Below are 12,672 nucleotides of genomic sequence, written 5' to 3'. Positions count from 1 at the left end.
CACTTTAGTGAAGCTGTCATAAAACAGAAGCTAAGGGTTAATGTTTTTCTTTTACTGTAAAGGAAGTTAACAAAGGAAACCACACACCCTGACAGAGGACAAATCAGGAACCGGATTTTTTCAAAAGCTCAGGGAGGGAATTTTGGGTGTGTGTCTCTTTCTGTCTGTCTCTCTGGTCTGTTGCTCTCAGCTCTGAGGTAGAGCTGAACTTTCGCTCTTCAAGCTTCTGTAATCTCTTGTTTCCACATTGTAAGTACAAAGGTAGAAAGACAGTAAGTTTTATTTTTTTTTTTGTATTTACATGTGTGTAGTTGCTGGGATGTTTAAATTGTATTTCTTTTTGAATCAATGGCTGTTTATTCATATTTTTCCTTTAAGGCAATGTGACCCCCCATGTATATTGTTATCTTGTTACAGAGACCATTTTATGTCTTTCTTTCTTTTGATATAACAAGTTTTCTTTTTAAAACTGTTGATTTTCTTTTCTAAGTGAGGCTCTAGGGATAGAATCCCGTGTGCCAGATTATAGTCTCTCTCAGGGAAAGACTGGGGAAGGGGGAAAAGAAGGAGGGGAAGGTAATTGCCCTCTCTGTTTTGTAATTCAAGGAGTTTAAGTACAGTAATCTTCCAGGATAACCCACGGAGGGGAAGCCTGGGGAGGAAGTAAAGAGAAGACAAGAGGAGGGGGGTTATTTCCCTTTGTGGTAAGACTCAGGGCATCTGAGTCTTGGGGTCCCCCAGGGAAGGTTTTGGGGACACCAGAGTGAGCCAAACACTGAAAATTTTTGGCTGGTGGCAGCGCTATCAGATCTAAGCTGGTAATTAAGCTTGGAGGTTTCATGCAGGCACCCACATTTTGGACTCTAAGGTTCAGAATTGGGAATTATGCTTTATGATAGGAAGGATGTGGAAAAATTTGAGAGAGTACAGAGGAGAGCAACAAAATGATAAAAGGCTTAGAAAACCAGACCTATGAGGGAAGGTTAAAAAAACTGGACATGTTTAGTCTTGAGAAAAGAAGACGGGGGCGGGGGGAGGGGCTGATAACAGTCTTCAAATATGTGAAGGGCTGTTCTAAAGAGGATGGGGATCAACTGTTCTCCATGTCCACTGAAGGCAGGACAAGAAGTAATGGGCTTAATCTGCAGCCAGGGAGATTTAGATTAGTTATTAGGAAAAACTTTCTAGCTATAAGGGTACTTAAGCACTAGAATAGGCTCCCAAGGGAGGCTGTGGAATCCCCATTGCTGAAGGTTTTAAGAACAGGTTGGACAAACGTCTGTCAGGGATAGTCTAGCTTTACTTGGTCCTGCCCCAGCACTGGGGGCTGGATGGTGGCTCGTGAGGTTCCTTCCAGCCCTACATTGCTACGAGTCTATACACTAGCACGGTGCTGTTGTGTTTGAATCTCCAGCCCTAAAAGGGAAAATATATATTTAAAAATGATTATTTCTATTGGATTTGGGCGGAAAAAAACTCATTATGACACTCTTCATAATATCCTCATTAGGATTTCAACACACAGAGAGAGCTTTTTAATATACTAAATGCAACAGCTAGGCCTCAGTTGTTCAGTTGTGTCTCTTTTATAGACCATTTCAGATAGAGAAGGGGGTGAGCAAAGAGTGGAAGGTGATTGGCACACAGAGGAAGTAACTGCACCACTGCTTACTCTTTCTGAAATCCCCTCTGTAAATGCTGCCTGGCCGCCTTTTACCCATGCAAGGCTTGTCCCGTTTTTGTCACTAATTAATGTCTGGGATCCATCCCAGGAGATAGGTTAGATTTGCAGGTGTGAAATTCCCCCTGTTCCTACTATAATTCTTCTGAATCATGGCTGTCACATTAGCTTTTCTCCATGGCCCTGGCACCTCTCCTATTGCCCGCGAGGAAAACCAATGCCATCATTCAGAAAATAAATATCCTTCCGTCTTCTGATAAAAGAAAACAAACAAACCTGACTCTATGAATCCTATTCACTGAGGTTTAACACTATGTAACAGCCAGAGTAGTGTCATGTCTGCAAAACGGCAATCTGGTATTGTCCATACCGCCTAAAGATTATTCCAGATGAGATTCCAACAGGGATTCTCCCAGTCTGCTGGTGTTCAGACACTTTAGTGACAGAGGCCATCTAAGCATATAGATAGATTAAACCAGGAGTAGGCAACCTATGGCACCAAAGGCAGCATGTGAGCTGATTTTCAGTGACACTCACACTGCCTGGGTCCTGGCCACCAGTCTGGGGGCTCTGCATTTTAATTTAATTTTAAATTAAGCTTCTTAAACATTTAAAAAAACTTTATTTACATAGTTTAGTTATATATTATAGACTTGTAGAAAGAGATCTTCTCAAAACGTTAAAATGTATGACTGGCACATGAAACCTTAAATTAGAGTGAAATAAATGAAGACACGGCACAGCACTTCTGAAAGGTTGCCAATCCCTGGATTAGACAAAGACTATACTAGACATGTCAAACATCTTCCCCTACTGGCAGTAGCAGTCATAAAAGCAAATTTCTCTGTGCATGTCTTCTGAGCTTCCTCTCCTTTTGGGAGCAGCACAAAGGACCAGATCCCATCCTTGTTGCTAATTGCTGGCCAGATATCAGCAAAAGCTCAGTCAACTAGCAGTCACCCAGCTGGTAGACATATCCTGCATGCTCCCCCAGCAAAGGTCCCAGCTCAGGATTTTGTGGGCAGAAGCAATATGATAGTATCACACTCATGGGAGCTAGAAACCAGCTGCTTTCTGGCAGATCTAGGAGGAGTTTAAGCTGTCTCTCTTCTGGAAGTCACTCTTTGCAGATCTTTGGCAAAATTCACCCCTTTCAGCCCTTACCTACCCTATTTATGCGTGGATTTGACTGTATGGTGGTAACATCTCATTTAACAACTATTGGCTTTTAATCAATATAAAACTGATCCCACAGGGGGTCAAGCACCATCAACACCATTGACTTAAATGTGAGTTGACAATGCTCCATTGTTTACAGAAGACACCTGGCTACATCTTATCATAACATCTAAAGAGAGGCATTCACTCGCAGCAGCTATTGCATTGAGCCAATGTCATTTGATCATTAAATAGGTATTTCTGCTGGTTTAGATCGTGTTACGTAGGCATATCTATGACTGCAGAATTACGCTGTTTACATTATTTTTATAGCACTACTCAACCCGCATCACCCATACACCACCACAAAATTTACATAGTATCCTAGGACAGGCCTCTCCGGGATCGAGGAAGTTTAATTACAAAACTGCATTTTAATTGATTGCTGCTGGAATAATTACAAGCAGCACCATTCCGAGCAATGGCGACCACTCTGTTTGTCAACAAAAAGGATTTTGAATTCAAGATACAATAATTGTTTAATTAATCACATTTAGATCCTCATTTGAGAACATTAAAATGTGTGTCTTGCTTCCTGCCTCTAAAAAGGTAATTTGAGAGATAAAGAGCAAGGTACAGAAGCACTGTATGCACGTCGGTATCTCAAGCAAACGAACAAAATCATTCGTGTGTAGTTAGTCCTTTATATATTATTTTTGCTATCAAATTATCTTGGCATTATAGATAAGAACCTAATCATAATGAGAGATCAGGACAGATCTCTTCTTAATTGGTTCTGCTGTGTTGTTTTACAGCACTCACCCATTCCTCTTGTTTTCATTGTCTAAAGTATCACTGGTTTTATTAACAGTATTATTAGTCCAGTTGCAGTACCCATTCAGGATCACCCAATCAGCAATGGGCACTGTACATGCACAGACGGAGAATGATATCATGAAGTATTATGGTCTGGATCTTCAGCCTTCAGCCTCCATGCACATGCAGCTGAAAATTCATGCACTTTGCATGTGAAAACACCTGCATGCCATGCCATGAATGCTAATACATGTGTCCATCCTTTAAATTGCCCAGTACCTTTGAACCAACAAAAATGCATTGGCTCCAGTGGGTTATAGGGGAGCAAATGCTAACACTTTTCAGTAGTTGGTTTTACTTGGAAGTGGTGTTATGCATGAGTGATGGCCATCGTCCTTGACTGACACCTTAGAGATTGAACCCTGCATCTCCAGAGCAAAAAGCATGAGCTAAAAGCCATTGCTCAGTAATGTGGGACTGTAACAGCTCATATCCTTGGCACAGGGGAGATCTGTAACACACACTCACCAGTAGGTTACTCATGCATCAATGGAGACTTAGTAGAAGCCTAGCTGAAAACTGACCTTCAGTAGGGGCAGGCTCAGTGCAAACCTCTTGTACACAACTCGGTTATTGCCTTTTGATCTCTGACTACAATACTTGTGTTCAGCCTGGTCCTCCACTTGGCTATGCAGTTGTAGATGAGTCCTAAGCTGCAGCACTCTGCATTTCCAGGAGCTGGCATTTTGCACAATTCTACCAATACTGCTCAGGTCTGAGCTGCAGTAGCTCCTGCTGAGCGGACACGGACCGTCAGTCCCAACACAAAGTACGTGGTGGGTTTTCTGATGCAGACAAAGCTCACTGGAGACCACAACATTCATTTCCAATTATGACCACAGCCAGAATCTGTGCTCAAGACTCTGAAGGTGACTGGAAAGTTCTATATCACCTTTTGGGCCACTGAATTCCAGTACAAACCCTGCTGCTATATAATGTCACCCTTTTGCCCTTTATACTAACCTCTCACTGGAGTATACTTCTGTTGTCAGGTGGGCTGTAACATTAGTATTCTCCCAAAATAACTCACTCTTTGATAAAAGATGTACAAATAGAGCTGTGCCATCTGAGCTGTAGGATATCTCCTTTAGCTAATGACAGTGGTCGATCTCACATTCTCCTTGTAAATCAGACATGTGGGGGCTATGTAACACACACAGACACAAACACAAAGCCAATACATTACCCTATGTCTTGTGGTCAGAGTTAAGATGGTTACTAGAATGTACCCAGTGAATTTCCACATGCCAGTATGGTTATTAACCACATGCATGAAATGAAAGGTTATTGGATATTAATTTAAATTACAGTCACTGGTTATTTTCATAGATCCATAAGGCTTAGAGGATTTTTTTAAAATGTGGTGTTCTCTTACAGGGGTAGGATAAGGGGGTTAAAGTTCTTACAGTACATATCTTTAAGTTAACCAATGTCTTTGAGTTGAAATATTCAATACTGGTCTGCAACAGCATAAATGTCAACTCAGATGCATCAAAAATCACAAGATTATTGCTGTGCTGTATCGTCGCTGACTGGTGGCCTGGCAACCAGTTGCAGCAGACTGATATTCCACCTGGTTTATTGCCTTTAGGGACACTAGGTCTTAATTGTCAATCCAACATCCTCTCTGATGTGCAGGCTCTGTACATCAATACTGTTTTCATATCACTGTTACCTGCCACATCACCAGGGGCGACTGGTTACATCCTGCAGAGTGAATTCACCAATAGTTGTAACAGAGCTTATCCATCCTTACTGGGTAAACAGTTCTGTGGCAGGTAGAGTAGACAGTGTCACAAATGGTGGATGAAATGCATTTTGTAAGCTGTCCTCTTGCACCAGGCCCTCATGCTGCTATCTTGTTAGTGCCTCACCTGCTACCTAGCTTGGCATCGTAATTCTGCAGTGGCCACCGACTCTTAATACTTATTTTGCTTTTCGAATTGCCACGAGGACACTGGTGAGGGTGGCAGACTGAATTCTAGCATGAGGCAGGGCTGCAGGTGTCTGGTCTGTTAGTTTACTCAGGTCCCATGCTAGACTCCTTGGTACATGAAGCACCATAGACAGAGCATTTGGAGATGCAGGTAATTCAAGTCAGACAAACAGTGGCATCTTCTGTATCTCCATGGGAACAATGAATCTGTATCTTTAGTCGGTAACATGTATATTATTTTCTAAAAATGATAGGTCCACCAAGCACTTAGGGATTTTATTCACCACAAATAAAGGGATCTTTGCTCTTCCACCCTGCAGATGTCTAGGCTTGGCACTCAGGAGGGGAATTCACCAGGAGATCACAGCCTACTTTCAGGCTAGATGACTGGATTAACTCCCTTTTTCTGCCTGCAAAACAAATGCTGCTTTCCATAGCCTTGGAGAACAGACTTTGGGAAGCTTTTAATTAAAAAAAAATGAAGACTAAATGAAGTTGGATTGCGTGGAGCGCTTTGTCTGTCTGATCTAGGACAACGTGTCCTACATAAAACTTAAATATAACATCCAGCCAGTGAAGCTTTCCATCTCTTTGGGGGGGCTGCTCACTTTCATTTAGCCTTTGTCAGCCTACATCCCACTGTGTACTAATGATACTGGGTTTCCTAAGAGTGAGTAGTATCATGGTCCTGCTGTCATCACTAATGGCTGTGGAGTAAACACAGTCACCAGGGACAGGTGTACAAAGGGAGGAGGACTGAAGATCAGACACAGTATTCTGTGGGACAGTCTTGCACCTGAGATCAGATTCCACTGGTCCTGCTTAGCTACCTGCTACCAGATCAGGAATGGACAAGCCCAAATGCAGCCCATAATCCTCTCCTGGGTAGGTTGTATCCCCCTTTGACAAATATCAGAGGGATCTGTTGTTTTCTTATACTTAGGCAATGCTTGTTTAGCTTGTTCTGCCAATAAAGTCTCATTGAATTGACCTGAAATAGTTTTTTTCTGGCTTGATGGAAGCCTACCAGTTGGCTCAGAAAGGACTATTAAGGAAAATAAAAAATCTTTACAGTAGTCATTAGCTACTACAGTGAAAAAGAGGCCAAATTATTACCCCTCTCTCTTTTTTTAGCGCTGTCTGAAGAATTCCAGGATTTCAAAACCCTCCTTTTGAAGACCTCACAAGAGAAACACGTAACCCTTCTTCCTCCAAAGAAATGCTTTGTTAATTCTTCTGCTTGTACGTATTGGGTTATTTTTCCAAGAGAACATTCCCCTCCCCCCTCCCCGTGCATTTCTTAGCAGAGGAGAACAGTTTGTATCCATATTAATCCGGCTAGCCACATGACTAAACTGCAGAGAGCGTGTTTCAGTGAATCAAAAGGATACTACAAACATTAGCCATTAACAATGCACCAGGAATCACAAAAAGAAGGCTTTCTTATATCCCTCCAGTCCCTACTGCTAGTCCTTAAATACACAAACGGATTGAAAGCGATGAGTATAACACTGGATCAAATGAAAGAATTCTTTGTGCATCAAGTCATAACAGGCTCTAGCCTCTCTAACAAAGCACTGGGCTGCACAATACAAGGAGGTGAGCATTGCAGTATTCCCATTTTGAACTGCGGAGTTTTTTCCCCCATTCCTTTTGTTACTGCTAATCCTGATATTACCTGGCGATACATTCTTTTTGCTCCTGACCACCCCACAAAACGAGAAGCCATCCAATAGGCTGCGTTCTTTAGTAACATGCAGCTAAGCCATGTTCATGGTTCTGCTGTGGTAGTTCTGCTGTGGTAGGTCTCAGAAACACTTTTATGGCACTGATAATTCTGGCAGAATTTGAAACCAGACCTCTCCCCTTTTTCTCATTATTGGGCACATCCCTTGTTTTAATCCAGCCTCTGTTTGCATCTAGTACCCTTTTTACAGCTGTCTGTTACTTCCACCAGAAATGCTGCCTGGCTAACCTGAGGCTAGAGAAAGAGGTGTTCTGTTAAGTAACCAATTCCACACCCAGAAGTGGGGTCTGTGTCATATCAGGGCTATGACAAACATGGGAGCGAGAACTGAAATGAAACCCCAACATGAAAAGTAGGGGAAAGATTAAGAAACAGAGAGTAACTGCAAGGTTTTCACATAGCACTTTAAAATCATCCACAGAGAAAATGTAAGACATCTCGTAAACGATTGCAGAGATACCTAATGCCCAAGTCCTGAAACAAACCAAACAAAATCAGAAATCTCTTGTACAGTTTCTTTATATGGAGCTGATGGAGGATTTCAAGTTGGGAGCAAGAGCCCCCTGACATATGTCCCTCATTTCAGATGAAAAACCAGCCAGGATGAAAGCCACAAAATAGAGAGAGAGTGTGGAAAGCCGTTACTTACAGGTGTATGTCATTTCAAAGCTGTCGCTAATATTCACAATGTCAATTTGAGGAAGCAGTTTAGGGGGTTCTGTGAGCTGAGACAATGCAAACCTAAAAGCTGCATGTTCCTGGGACTGCTGATTAGGAAATAATCCCCCTAGAGAGAAAAAACAAAACAAAGCAAAGGTCTGAAATGCATCCACATTGCAAGGCTTGTTTGTTACAACCAGTCTGTTGACAGGAAGCTACTGGTCCCCAGCTCAGGGAATGCTACTCGCGTGCAGCTAGACTCCATAGCTTCCCAGTAGATGAGAAACAAGGGGGTATGTGCTTAGGCATCTTTTGTAGCGGGTCCCTTATATCAGACACATAGCAAAAATATGCCAGTTCACACATTTCCCTCGGCCTGGCAGGGGCTAGGATGGGATTGAGCCAATTAATTTGGGGTAAGTCTCCTCCTGCATGATGGTAAGGGACAAGAATTGAAGTGCTGCCAGGATATCCTTATGCGGAGAATAGCGTCTCTCTACCCCCTCGGAACCAGTGGAGAACAGCACCCGTCTGTAGGCCCATGTTTGATTCTGCCCCCCTGACTCTCCACAAACAGCCCAATGGATTCAAATGTGCTACTCTACTCAAGGAGTAAAGTGCTACTCAGAAGGGGTAAGGCCAGCAGAATCAGACCAAGAATGAATAATAATTGGTGGCTGGGGACTGAGGGAAGAGGAACTCCTAAGGCGGTTGTTGTAAAGGCGGAGAATTAAGTCTTCTTGGCAGACCACATGCTGCTAAGCAGGGATGAAGTTTGCTGCACCGAGAAGCCCAGCATTTTGTTTTACAGGTGACAACAGACAAAGCCTGCAAGACCAGTCAAAAATCTGACCATGAAGGGGTTTGCCCACTGAGATGATTGCCAGGATCCCAGGCAAGCCCTGGAATTATAGTACAAGGTAGCATATCAGATAGGACTTGCCAGACTGGATCAAACCCAAGATCCATCTAGCCCAACGTCCTGTCTCTGACAGTGGCCAGCACCAGCTGCCTCAGAGGAAGTTGTAAGAGACCTTGTAGTAGGCATTAATGAGATAACCTGACCCCAGGGAAAGTTTGCTTCTGACTCCCAGTATTTAGAGGTCAGTTTATGCCCCAGAGCATGAGGGTTTAGATTCCTTCTAAACTCTTATTTTAATATTTACTGTTATACAGCTGGGTTTTCTTGCTGTCCTTACAAATGTAAAAGGGTATCTTATTATCCTTATTGACAAGTCAGGAAAGGAAGCACAGAGAGATACAGTGAGTAATGGAATGAAAAGAAAAAGGTCTATTGATTAATTACAACTTTCCCGAGCAGACTGCTTGGAAAATCAGCAAGGAACCAGCAGCGCAGAGAACTGCCCATTGGCAGGAAAGGCACTTTGCACATTTTCAACACAGACTATATCTCTTACTAGTGTGGAGGGGGCATTTGCACACCAAAAAAAAGTAAAAAAAAATCATGCTAAGTGTTGCTGCCAAAGGAAAACCAACCTGCCAGTATGCATCCATCCATCTCTTTTTTTTTTTAAAGGGGAAAAAAGCTTGAGATGTCGAATAAGTCCTGAGCCCGGGGTGAGTGGCTGGGAGGGGAAGTGAAGGGGAAAGCAAAGAAGCATAAACAGCAATAAATGCACCAGTTGTGCAGCTGGACCAACCCAGGAGTCGCTTTAACTCACTGGCTTAGCAAACTGTTGGCATTACAAAGAGAGGGGTGATGGAAACGGACCTATGCCCAAGGGAGAGAGAGGAGCAGAGATGTGCTACCCAATTGCATCTAATAAAATGATAATAAATAATAATTAGGTGGGGGAGGGATGAGAGAAGCTGTGACATTATCGAATGGGGGAAAGCAAGAGACAAAGACATGGGGAATTGCTAGTACTAAAGGAAAGCAAGCGGAATGGAATGAAAACAGATTTGAATGAAACATCCTCCCAGACTAGCTCTGGCCTTATTCTTTCACAACAAACAGCAACAACAACCAAGATGGTCTAGTGTTGTTTCCTCCGCCAGGTACTCCACCTCCAGACATGAGAAACCTTGCCAAAAATAAAAGGCAATAGGTGCTTTTTAACTACCCCGCTCCTCGTCTCTTCCCCCCCGCCCCATATGCAGAGCACCAGCCCTGGTATTTTTCTTAGCAAATGAACAAACAGGTTTTTTTGCTTCCTCCATTTCCAAGGCACTTTTCGGTGCAGGCACTGATTTCCCCCCTGGAAGAATTGATACATCCCTGCTATTATGATCCCTTCGGCAGCCTACACAGCTCTAGCCACATCAAAATCCACCCTGCATATCACACAGATACACATTCTTTCTTCGCAAGCGAAGGGAATGAATTGGTCAGATTCCCCTCACTGCTTGCCAGGAAAAGTCGCTCACAAATAGAACCACAGCTCCGAAGCATCTCAAACTCACCTATCTGGATATTGTTGGGGAAATTGGCCCCTAACACCGTCCCTAGGAAACTGGTGCAGAAGAAGGCAAAAATGTGCTGCATATTCCCTTTTGCATTGGCGAAAAAGAACCTCAGTTCCAAGCATAGATTTGGTTTTTTTCCCCCTCTAGTCTCTTTCTCTCTCTCTCCTCCCTTCTGCTATGCCTTCTGTATTGTGCAGCTCTTTCTCTTGGAATCCTGCGTTTAGACTGCTGCCTTAACACCAACTGACAGCAGGATTAACTGAGCACTGAGAGAAAGAAAGAGAAACCCTTCCTCATCCCCCCTCCGCGCGCACACACACAAACTGTGCCCTTCTCTCATGCTAATTTCCCTCTCCTAGTTGGAGCTCAACAGCTGGGCTAAAGCCTTTCCCACCCCCATTTCAGTCTCTTTCTCTGGGGTCCCCTGCATCATCCATTGAGGGCAATTCACACAATGTTTCCCTAAATTAACCTTCCTCCCCCCCATTTTGGCACTGGGTATAAAGAATGTGCAAATGAGTAGGTGGCAAGCTCCTACAGAGAAAGGTCCTAACTCTACAGTCAGATCAATAGCTTTTTGAGCTGGGTGACTTGGCTCTTGGGATCCAGATCTAATCGCTACACACCAGTCACTGCAGCCCAGTTCCTTAACACAATTGAGGGGGAAGTACCCTGCAAATCTCCCTTAAGGAGAAAAAAATGTCAGAGTGACAGGCAGAAGACATGCCTACGGATGAAAAGAAGGTTCTCTTGATCTTTCCTGCTGAGTTTCCAATACCCTTTCTCTGCCCATAGTTAACCTATTCTTCCCATTTCAGTGTGTGCTGATGCATTTTATTCCTGTGCTCGTTGTGGAGGAATTCATGCTAGCACAGTCAGGTGGGCGTGCTGGAATAGCTAGGAGGATACTGTTGCCTGAGTTATTATGTGAGTTGTTTTGCAGGGATTCTGTGGAAGGTTTAGGCTATTTTACCATTAACAGCTTTGCTTTTTTAACTTTGGTCCCGTTTCGGATTTAGAAACATTTAGGACAGGGGCATTTATTTTGTAAACATAAATCCATGTACCATCTAAAGGATCCAGCCAGGATCAAGTCCCATTTGGGTCAGGGGCTGCACATACACAAGGTGAAAGGGGTCAACTGCCTTGAGAAGTTAACAGGCCAGATGGACAACAAGTTGGAGGGGAAACAGGAACCAAGAGGGGAAGTAGCTAGTCCAGCAGATCAGTGCCAGAGCCAGAAATGGAACCCAGGTATCCTGAGTCCCAGCTCAGTACCCTATTCCCGAGACCACACTGCCTTTTGCAGTGCGATACTGCTTATTCGGTGTGGAACAAGAGTTAAATAAATTACCAGAAGACAGCTGGGTTCCCTTCCAGGTTAAGGTCACAAGTCAAATTAGTTTGACCGCCTCTTCTGAAGAGATGGATGCGATTAAGGTGGGGAACATGTGAATTGAATATCCAAGCTTCCAGAAAGTGATATGTATTAGGGCTGGTCTACCCTGAAAAGTTACATCAACATAGCTACATCTCGCTAGGGTGTGAAAAATCCACAACCCTACTACTACTAATTGGAGATATATCAACTCTTTAAGACACGGACATTAATGCTCTTGGGGTGGAGAACCAAGGTGCAGATGAGGCATCGGAACAGAATAAAGGTAGGGCAGATGGCAGCTCCACAGACCCTCTGTGGCTGCTACCTCAGCTGGTGGTTTATAGTCACCGATTCCTGTCCCTTGGGCCCAGGGACCATATTCTGAGCCTTCCACAGGCAGAGCCCATTGAGTAACAGTAGCTCCATACATCTGCTGCAGGAGGGGGCTCTGCAGGCCCTACTCTAAAGGGCACATTTCCCCTAAAAGAACAGAGTGCAACTTTAGTTTTCCACAAAGCCATTTGCACACTCCAAGTATGTCCCTCTGCTTTACAAACCCTGGCAGTCCAATCACTCCAGAGGCAAACATGGCAGTGACTAACTATTCAGCAAGATCTCACACTTGGGTTTCGGCACAGGACCCTGTGCTAATGAGAAAGGGAATCTTGTTCAGAGCACAACAGGTCATAATGTCTCTTTGTGAGAAGAGTCCTGGGGTCTTCCTCCTGGGCAGGGAAGGACAACAGCATAGAACTGAACAGAACATTAATTGATCACTAAAAGCACGATCCTGTTATATACTAAGC

General features: G+C 43.6%; 1 protein-coding gene across 2 annotated transcripts in view; it reads right to left on the bottom strand.

The window, feature by feature from the left end:
* GRIA1 (glutamate ionotropic receptor AMPA type subunit 1) overlaps positions 1–10,763 on the bottom strand; it is a 169,916-nt gene extending 159,153 nt beyond the window's left edge. For both annotated transcript variants that reach the window (XM_032771674.2, XM_032771664.2), the window contains exons 1-2: positions 10,483–10,763; positions 8,048–8,185 (exon numbers count right to left, since the gene is read on the bottom strand). In XM_032771674.2, the coding sequence (XP_032627565.1) occupies positions 8,048–8,185; positions 10,483–10,564 (220 nt within the window). In that variant the 5' untranslated portion in view covers positions 10,565–10,763. The remainder of the gene's footprint in view (positions 1–8,047; positions 8,186–10,482) is intronic.
* Between the last annotated feature and the right edge of the window lie 1,909 nt (positions 10,764–12,672).

Source organism: Chelonoidis abingdonii, chromosome 7 (genome assembly GCF_003597395.2).
Source record: "Chelonoidis abingdonii isolate Lonesome George chromosome 7, CheloAbing_2.0, whole genome shotgun sequence".
Lineage (NCBI taxonomy): Eukaryota > Metazoa > Chordata > Testudines > Testudinidae > Chelonoidis > Chelonoidis abingdonii.
Note: the sequence above shows the minus strand (reverse complement) of the source record. Positions and strands in the feature narration are given on the sequence as shown.